General features: G+C 48.0%; 1 protein-coding gene across 1 annotated transcript in view; it reads left to right on the top strand.

The window, feature by feature from the left end:
* Window positions 1-461: 461 nt before the first annotated feature.
* The window catches only part of MAP3K15 (mitogen-activated protein kinase kinase kinase 15), a gene marked incomplete at both ends in the record, with an annotated part of 147,938 nt that continues 138,137 nt past the window's right edge, over window positions 462-10,262 (top strand). Inside the window, 1 exon segment of the mRNA XM_082680871.1 lies at window positions 462-822. Within this exon segment, the coding sequence (XP_082536997.1) occupies window positions 462-822 (361 nt within the window).

Genomic DNA, 10,262 nt, shown 5'->3' with positions numbered 1-10,262 from the left:
TTTACATCCAGCTGGCGCTTTGAAAGAGCTTTTACTCTGCTTGAAAAGCCTCAAATTGTTTTGAGGGAAAAAAATGGGACTCCTAAGGCTGGAGGGACGGCAACAACAGCAAAACCCTGAAATTCGTGAATCCGCCCTTCTTAGGGCGCTGCCCGGGGGAGGCGGCAGGGGGCGCCCGGCGGGCTCCTGCCCCGCCGCCCTTCCCGGACCTCCCCCCGCCCTCCGCTCGCCCTGACGTCCGAAGACCCCGCCCCTCCCTCCCGAGCCTTCAAAGGGCGCTCGGGGGCTGCGGGGCTGGAGCTTCTGCATGTAGCCGAGGGGCCACGCCGTCGCCTGCCCGTCGCGGGGCCACCGGCGGGCGCTGGCTTCCCCAGCTCCCTTCCCGCGTCGCAGGAGCAGGTGCCACCGCCGCCGGCCACTCGCGCGGAGGTGGGACAAGGAATGGCGCGCAGGGACGCCACATGGAGAGCGGCGGCGGGGCTCCCCCGGCTGGGGAGCTTGGGGTGGCGGCCGAGTCCGCACAGTGCCCGCTGCCGCCGGGGGACGAGGGCGCGGCGGGGCCGGCGTGGCCGCTGGAGCCCGAGGGGGTGGCCAAGGGCGAGGGGGCTGGAGGCGAGGGCGGGGGCGGGCCGCGGCGGGCTCTGCGGGCCGTGTACGTGCGCAGCGAGAGCCCCCAGGGTGGCGCGGCCGGCGGCCCCGAGGCGGGGGCGCGGCGGTGCTTGCTGCGGGCCTGCGAGGCCGAGGGCGCCCACCTCACCTTCGTGCCCTTCGGGGAGCTCGACTTTGGGGAGACAGCCGTGCTCGACGCCTTCTACGACGCAGGTGAGGCGGTGTCCCCTTTCGCCCCCACCCCATTCCTCCCAGTTTTCCTTATCTTCGCCCACGCCACCGAAGCACCATCTCTTCCTTCCCATACTAGCACCAGCTGACTCTTTTTACAGGACCGCCCCACCTTTTGGGGAGGGCAGAGTAGGTAGCCTTGTACCCTTTACAGGTAAGAAAACAGAGGCCCCTGGCATTCATAGTTCTTTATTCTTCAGTTTTCTTAAACGTCAGATGATCCAAGAAACAGCCTGTAACCCAGTCGAGGCTGAGTTCCCCGCCCTCCACTAGTTATTCAACTGTTAGTTTCTCACTCCTGTGGGTCCCAACCCTGGCTACACGTTAGAATCACCTGTGGGAGCTTTTCAAACTCGTAATGCCCAGACTATCCCAGACCAATGACATCAGAATCTGAGGCCTCAGGATTGTCGAATGCTTCCCACATGATTCCATTTTGCAGTCAAGGGTGGGTAATGGTCTATTACAGTGGGGGACGGGGGAAGGGGGCGTCTCTTAGAAATGCCCCGGTGTTCTTTTGCACACTTAACACAGATTGACAGTGGGGCTGTGCTCTACTACCAGTGTGACAGATATATTTTATCCTGTAGTGCACAAACATTCCCGGCTTCAGGATCTCCTCCGTTGCCGGAACGGGACACTCAGCTCACTGTAATAAGTGTGCCAGAAGAACCCAGCCTTAAATCAGTACTTTTGATTGGCACGAGTTCCTCCAGGTGTGGAACTGATTGTTGCTTGGCTGTTTTCCTTACCGAACCTTTGGAAGCTATGTGACAAGCCTCTGGCACTTGGGTGATATTCACAAGCATTGTGGGACAGTAGTTCACCTGGGAGACCCTGTGCCTTGGTTTCTCCACTGGTCAAACAGGAGTAACATGCCTGCCCTAACCCCAAAAGCTTGTGAGAAGGTAAATGGCGGCGGCCACACCGTGCTGATGAGATGGTAAGCTAGCTTTATTACCATCCATTCTTTGCCGGGATCTGTTTTCTGCAGAGCAAATCCTCCCCAGCTGGAAGCTGTTTAACAAGCTTGTTTAAACAAGTGGCTGGTGGGCCTTTGAAAACACTCCCTGGATGTTTCTGATCACTCAGAGTAGACTCTTCAGTGCAACATCTTTTTTAGAAAAGTTGTTCAGGAGCCCATTTCACCTGGAACCACTCGGTTTTCTCGACTTCTGTTCATTCTCTGCTGAAAATGGAGTTTGAACAGACTCTTTGAATGGTTAAATGTCCATTTGGCCATTAGGCACAGCTGTAGCCTCTTGCCTGCTGGTGCCGACTCTGAAACTTGGCGTGCAGTGGCTTTGCTTCTCTCTCTCTCTCTGTGTGTGTGTGTGTGTGTGTGTGTGTGTAAAACAAGCCTTCGTTCTGGGTCCTCATTGCCTAGAATTTTCAGCTGCAGTATGTACCTCCGTTGGTTGACCTTGGCCTGGTCTTGAATAAATCGTTTTTCAGTACATCATCATAACCAGTAAGTTCTTTTCATAGGTTTGACAAACAATATACGAAACTCCAAGAAGTCGGTTCACGGATTTAAACAGACACCACGCCCCCACCCCGGCTTCCTGATCTCTGCCATTCACAGCTTTTTGGTGTCTCCACCAAAAAGATATAAATCTGTCACTTTGGCTTTTTTGTAGAAGTTCTACAACCTTGCTCTCCAAGAACTGTTGAACTGTCCCAGGTGTGTTTCGGGCGGGCGGGGGGATCGTAGATGTGAAATTTAAGCACTTCCCATCTCCTGTTGTCATAATGAGTCAAGGCTGGGTTGGATCGTGTTTTCCATCTCCTTGTGCAGTTTTATGTGGTCCTTTGAGGGTCTGAATGGGAGGTTATGTGTCACCGGTGCTTGGGTGATTTGATGGGCTGCAGGAGAGCTATCAACCCATGCAAGGGGGCACATGGGCACTGTTGTGAAAGAAAACCGCCGTAAGCCATGAGGGCTGATGAGCAGCTCATTGGCTTTTTTTTTAAAAAAAAATTATGGTAAAGTGTACGTAATATAAAATTTGCCGTTGAAACCATTTTTAAGTGTGGATTTCAGAGTCATTAAGTACAGTCGCACTGCTGTGCAGTCATCCCCACTCTCCATTTCCAGAACTTTTTCATCATCCCAAACAGAATCTCTGTACTCCTTAATAACTTGCCACTCCTCACTCCCCCAGCCCCTGCTACCCACTGTCCTACCCTCTGTCTCTGTGAATTTGACTCCTCTAGATGCCTCATATGAGTGGAATCATACAGTATTTGTCTTTCTGTGACTGACTTATTTCACTTAGCGTGATGTCTTAGGCTATGGTGAATAATGCTGTAATGACCATGGTGGATAAATTTCTGTTCAAGTCTCTGCTTTCACATTTTTGGGTGTATACCGGGACGTGGAATTACTGTGTCAAACGGTAATTCTATGTTTAATTTTTTGAGGGACGTTCTTTTTACTTTTAGCAGAGGTGGCGCTCATCTCTGTGTGCCTTTGGCCCATAGAAGGACCTGGTTTTTTGTTTGTTTCTTTTGGGTTTTTTGTTTGTTTGTTTGTTTGTTTTTAACATCCAGCATCCATCCTCAAAGATGAGAGTCTCAAATTCAGTAAAGCTATCAAATTCAGCAAGTGAGGGTCCATCACTCGGTTACTTCTAGGATTTGGAGAACAAAACATGTCTCTCTTTTTTTGTTTTTTAGAAGAAACCGCCTTTTCTGAATATGCCTTGGCGCCTTTTGTTGAGGTGCCCATTTCTCTACTTGAACAGAATTCATAGTCACGACTTTAGCTAATGTACTGTGTGTGTTGGGTGTGTTTGCACAGAGCAGCTTCCTCGGGTGCGTGCTGTGTCTCCCTCCTGGAGGTTCTCAGTGCTTGTGAATGTATGGAAAACTCGGACATCCTACAGGAAGGAAACTTGGGTAACTCTGTCTCATGCTTTCCCAAACATCTTGACCACAGAAACTGTTCTCCCAGGATGCTGTAGTTGAATACATTTATTGTGGTTATTGAGTTAGCTATTAACTGCTCCAGTGACAAGAACGGCCCCTTTGATCAGGACCTGGGACTCAGGTGAGCTTCCCATACCTGATGTGCCTGACTCTGCCTGCCCTCCCTCCTCTCTGAGCCTCACATACATGCTACTTTCCTGACTCGGGGGCCCTGCTTCTGATTTTTTTCTTCAGCTATGTTCACAGTGATTTTAAACGTTGGGAGGTATTGCCACCTGCAGCAGGAAATCCTTGCATTTCCTGAACATTGATTAAAAGACCAAGACATCAGTCTCCAGGTTAGTTACTTGACTTTGCTGTGTCCTGATGATTCCCCTTTTCTGGCAAGAGTCATTTAGAGGATACAAAGTGGCAGAGGTAGCTAGGTGGTCAGGAGGTTGATTCTCCTACTTGTTGCTGGGAAGCAGGGACTACATTTTCCAGCACCCTTTGAGTCTATGTGGGCCATATAACTAGTTCTGGCCAATGAAATGTGAGTATTAGTCATGTCTGTCACTTTGGGCCAAGGCGTTGGCATATCTGTAGATCTTCTCGTACTCTCTCATCCCTTTCTGTGGTCTCCGTGGGGCCCTTGGAGGCTGGCTGTAGAAGATGGCAGTAGCACATGATGGAAGGTACCTGGATCCCTGAACCACTCTTTTGAGGATAGCTGTAGGACCAGGATCATCCACTTTGGATTTTGCATAAGCAAGAGAGAAGCTTTTATTTAGTCAGGCTCCTAAGACTTGGGGGTGGGTTTTTTTTCTTTTCTTTTCTTTTTTTTGCGTTACGCGGGCCTCTCGCTGTTGTGGCCTCTCCCGTTGCGGAGCACAGGCTCCGGACGCGCAGGCTCAGTGGCCATGGCTCACGGGCCCAGCCGCTCCGCGGCATGTGGGAACTTCCCGGACCGGGGCACGAACCCATGTCCCCTACATCGGCAGGCGGACTCTCAACCACTGCACCACCAGGGAAGCCCTGGGGGTGGTTTTTATAGTGGTAAGAGAGTGCAACTTGGGTTATGAAAATATAGCCCAACTGCTAGAAAGTTGTCTCCTAGGGCATGCCTTTCCAAGAGAAAGTCAGGTCATGTGTCATCTCATGTAATGGACTGTCACTGGTAAAAATATATGCCAATCGTGGGGCCCCTCACTATGCTGCTGTGGGCCAAGAAAATGGAATGGAAATGCTTGGGCCATCAGGTTCATACCAGCCATGGGAGGAGACATTCTAGCTTCTTCCCTGGTTTCACTGGTTTTGGAGGCTAGGTAATTTTTTCCTTTTGTATTAAATGACACTGGAGTGATTCTGTTAGTTTTTAGCCAACAGTAAGATTGGGATTTTTGCAACAAAAAAGGATATATAATGGTTTAAAATAAGGCCAGCTCTAGTTCCATTCTCTGCCCTTCATGTGGGTTGTGTCTCGCTTCACCTTCTATGATGTTATTCATGGATTCTTCGTTCGCTTGATGCGTTATGTGGCATAGAGCGTGCCCACCAGGCTTCCGTAGAGTCTTCCACATTGCCTAATCTCCTTTGCAGTTAGCTGGGGTTCTTTTGACGAGTGCTGGCCAATGAAATGTGAGCAGCATCAACAAGTGTCACTTTGAAAGCGACTGAGAGTTAGATGATACGCCGCCTCCATCTCTCTTTGCCTCTGTCATGGCAAACTTGAAGGTTGTGTGTTCAAGATGGCAGTTAAGCCCCTGGAATTTGGGGGATTTGTCTGATGTGGCAGCGTCGCGTAGCTCATCCTGACTAATATAGCTTGCTGTGCGTTCTGCTAGAAATGCCTGAATGTATCTCTCAGCTGACTTTAATGGGCTTAATCCACAGGTGCATTGGCTCCTGCTTAAGAAAGAGACGTAGGGTCTTCCCCGGTGGTCCAGTGGCTAAGAATCCACACTCCGAATGCAGGGGGCCCGGGTTCAGTCCCTGGTTAGGGAACTAGATCCCGCATGCTGCAACTGAAAAGGTTCCGCATGCTGCAGCTAAGACCCGGCACAGCCCAATAAATAAATAAATATTAGAAAAGAAAAGAGAGAGCGAGAGCGACTTAAAGGTGTCTTAAGACTTCTAATAATTTGGTGCATACCCTTTCCTCACCATTCTGGAAAATGCACGAAGTTCCAAGGAAGACAGTCCTGTGGACACATGGCTGTGGTGGTCGTAGAATGCACGTTTGGTGTGCCACCTATACATGGTCAGGAGACTGGCCAAATCTATCAATAGTTCCAGCAGAATGTAAGGGCAATATTAGACATTGCCTTCCCTTATGTAAGTAAACTTTGATGAGTGAAATCATCGATTTAGCAGTTCAAGTCAGAAACCTAGGAGTCATTCTTGACTCCACCCTGTCCCTCATGGCCAAATCCAGCCTGTTGCTTCCAAATGGTTTTCAAACCTGCTTCCCTTCTCTCTACCAGGGAAGTTTGCCTCTGTCATGGCAAACTTGAAGGTTGTGTGTTCAAGATGGCAGTGAAGCCCCTGGAATTTGGGGGATTTGTCTGATGTGGCAGCACAGCCTAGCTCACCCTGACTAATATAGCGTGCTGTGCGTTCTGCTAGAAATGCCTGCCACCATCTTGGTCCAAGCATTGGCTTCTCTCACCCAGCTTACTGTCAGCAGCTTTGTAACTGGTCTTTCAAGGTTGGGCCAATCTCGGTGCATTCCAGTCCATGTCATCTGCTTAGAAGCCACCGTATCCTGGCACCCTCCACCACCTGGCAGTCCTCCTCTGCCCAAAGCTCCTTCAGCCTTCACATCTCAGGTCTTCACAGAAGCCTTCACGAACTTCTCCCGCCCCCCGTCAGTTGTACACACACTGTGGTTTTCTTTCCTAGCAAGTAACACAATTGCGATTAAATAATTATTGATTTAATGGTTGATCTTCTGCCAGACAGTGAACTCTTCAATGGCAGGGAACCAGATGCACTTTTCTTTGCTACACTTTGAGTGTTTCCTAGGAATATGTATCCAGCTCCTTTTTAGAATAACTCTCAGTGGACACAGATGACACTTGGTTTCTCCTGTCGAGATGAAGCAAAATTTGTTGGGCACCCTCAAAAGGAAATCAGAATGTGGTTTCCTATAGAAACCAAGGTGAAAATGGTGGCCAGGCATAGTGCGATTGTGATTTTATTAAAAAATAAGGTACATCGTAACGACACATTTCTGGGTGGTACATATCTAATAGAAGAGACTAGAAGAGCTCACACCGGCCACACTGGAATGGAAACAGTGGTTTGGATTGTGTGCTGGGCAGACTGGTTCTTGTTGTTTGTCCACATGTTCTATAATGTTTATTTTCTATAATATAAATGTGATTTTATTTCAAGCAAGTGCAATAGGAGATTAAAGATGGGGCTGTAAGTCAGAAGCCTTCTCCCACTTTTCCTCTCTCCCCACCAGCCGGCTCAGGCAACAATGACTGTACACCCAGGGACCCGTGCACACGAGCCGCTGGCCGGACCTCAGCTGTCCTCTGCTGCACGTGGCTTCTGGCTTGCTCAGAGGGGCCCTTCCCGGAGCCTCCTTCCTTTTGAACCACTTTTACTGCTACTGACTCAGCATTGAGCCTGGAACTTTCCTCAACTTTTAGTCATGTGAACTGACTGATGAGAGAAGCATTGCACCTGTAGCATTGAATTGAGGCATTGCTGTTGGAGCCTTGAGTGCATACAGTGGGTAGATAGATACTTGTGGACTGGACCACTGCATTACTGGCTGTATATTATTTGTTATGCAGGAAAATGCATGTTCAGTTCCCAGTTGTCAACTTACAGACGTATTTTTGGAATACAAGCCATAAACTATCTTTTAAAGCCTTCTAAGTATCAGGCTTTGAGATAGGTGCTGTTTAAATCCTGGTCAGACAGTGTAGGCGGGAGAGGACTGAACTCTTGAAAAGCAAGCTGGAAAGCTTGTTGTTTCCCAGTCCCTTGAACAGGTTTTGAGCTATTGGGTGTGACAGGGCTTGCCAAAAATGCCTGGCGGTTATAGGGGCTTGGTTGGCGGTGGGGAGTTGTAGAGCAGAAAGGAGTCAAGCGGCAGACCTTGGCAGGAAGCAGAGTTCACTCAGGAGCTGGGGCTGCGGGAGGGCAGCCCAGCGGCCAGGCAGAACTGGACACGGAGGGGCAGGGGGAGAGCGGGAGCATTCGATGTAAATGATTTTTTTCTTCAATTTTTTTATTATGGAAAATTTCAAGCATGTGCATTACGCAGCTTCAACAATTATTAATATTCTGCCGTCTTTATTTCTTCTTGACCTCTCCCCACCCCGTACTTGATTATACGTTTCAACATTGTTAGTATAAAAATGTATATACATTGAAATGCACAAATCTTAGTTGTACAACCTTGAGAAACGGCTAAACCTAGGTAAGCAAATCCTATCACAATATAGTTTCCATCTGCCCAGAAAGTTGCCTTATGTCCCCTCCCACTCGTTCCCCTTTCCACTCCCATTCCTGGCCCCGGGCGATGACTCTTATGCTTAGATTAGATTTGCCTTTTCTAGAGTTTTGTGTAAATGGACTCAGGCAGTGTGTACTCTTCAGTGTCGGGCTTCCTTCACTCAGCGTGACTTTTTTGAGATTCATCCGTACTGTTGCTGTTACCAGTAGCTTGTTCCTTTTTAATGCCAAGTACTATTCCATTGCGTGAATATATCACAGTTGGTTTAGCTATTCTCCTGTTGAAGGACGTTTGGGTTGTTCCCAGTTTGGGGCTATTATAAATCAAGCTACTGTGAACATTTGTATGTAGGTCTTTTTAATGGCAAATGTTTTTTATTCCTCTCGGGTAAATACCTCGGAGTGGAATGGCTGGATCAAAGGGTAGGTGTATGTTAAACTATTAAAGCAACTTCCAAACTTTTTTTCAAAGTGGTACCATTTTATATTCCTAGCACCGGTGCACCAAGCGTTCCCGTGGCTTCGTACCCTCACCAGCACTTTGTATTGCTGGGCTTTTCTATTTTGGCCCTGCTAGTTGGGGGGTGTGGTGGTTTCTCATTATGGTTTTAAGTCACCTTTCCCTGATGATCAGTGATGTTGAGCACCTTTTCATGTGCTGTTTAGCCATGCACACACCTTCCTTTGTGAGATGTCTGTTCAAGCCGTTTACCCGTTTAGTTGGGTTGTCATCTTATTATTGAATTAGAAGAGTTCTTTATGTATTCCGATTCAAGTGCTTTGTCGGAAGTATACTTTGTGAACATTTGCTCCCAGACTGTGGCTTGCTTATTCATCTACTTGTGACATTTGATGAGCAGAAAATTTTAACTTTGATTAAATCTAATTTAGGCTCTTTTCCTGTTAAGTTTGCCTTCTGTGTCCTGTCTAAGAAATCTTTGCCTACGTCCAGGTTGTGGTTTTGAGGCTCCTCTTCTACGTGTTCTTCTGAAAGCTTTATAGTTTTAGCTTTTACATTGAGGGCTGTGATTCATCTCAAATTCAGTTTGACACAGGTGACTTTGGATAAACCAAGCCTGACACCTTGCTTTAAACATCCGGGAGATGGGTCTTGCCCCTGGATGAGTACTCCCAGGACTTGGAGTCTAGCTGGCAGGACCATGGCTGCCTCTCTTTCATCTCACCATCCAGGAACGTGTATGAAATGCAGGTTGTCCTTTAGGCAAATTGCCTTTCTGCCTTCTGGAGTAAAAAGTGACAAAACAGATCCGTGATGAAACTTTACCAACATGTGTTCCATCGTTGTATCCCACTGCGCCCAGCAATACGAGTGGCAGAGGGGAAAGGACATTGGCTTTACGGATCAGGTTTTAATTTCTGCCCTGTCGTTTATAGGCTGTGTGACCCTGGATAACTTACTTAACATCTCTGACCCCCATTTAACAAACCTTTAGGTAGAGATTCAAGCAAGTGCCCTGAACTTAGTAAGTGCTCAGTAAATGTCAGTCCCCCATGTCTTTGCCTTCCTTTTGCTCCCAGCAATAAACACACCAGAACCTCAGTATGGAAGGAAATGTGCTCTGTGAAATAGTAAAGACTGGGGGCTCACATCCTTTGGACGATCATCCTGTTGTAGGGTCGTGTTATAGTTCTGCAGTTGGTTAAAAAAAAATTTTTTTCCCTAAGTTTTGAGGTTGGAGATCCATGCTAACTCCATTCCTGGTCCTGTGCTGCAGAAAGGAGGTGAGAAGGCACAAAACCCCGCTTTGTGATGAGCTCTTGATTTTTCCTTCTAATTGAGGTATAGCATATATACAGGAAAGGGTACAGTCTTGTGTACTGCTCTGTGACTTTTCACAAACTGTACACACCATGTAACCCAGCACGTGGATCAAAAAAGACAAGTGAATGCCGACAGCACCTCAGAGTATGATCGCTTCTGTTTGCCAGCCTGGCCAGGAGTAACAACTATCTGTCTCTAGAGATTTGTTTATTCAATATAAATGGAATCGTGTAATGCTGGTTCGTTGTGACTGTCT

Source organism: Grampus griseus, assembly GCF_964374135.1.
Source record: "Grampus griseus genome assembly, chromosome: X".
Taxonomy (NCBI): domain Eukaryota; kingdom Metazoa; phylum Chordata; class Mammalia; order Artiodactyla; family Delphinidae; genus Grampus; species Grampus griseus.
Note: the sequence above shows the minus strand (reverse complement) of the source record. Positions and strands in the feature narration are given on the sequence as shown.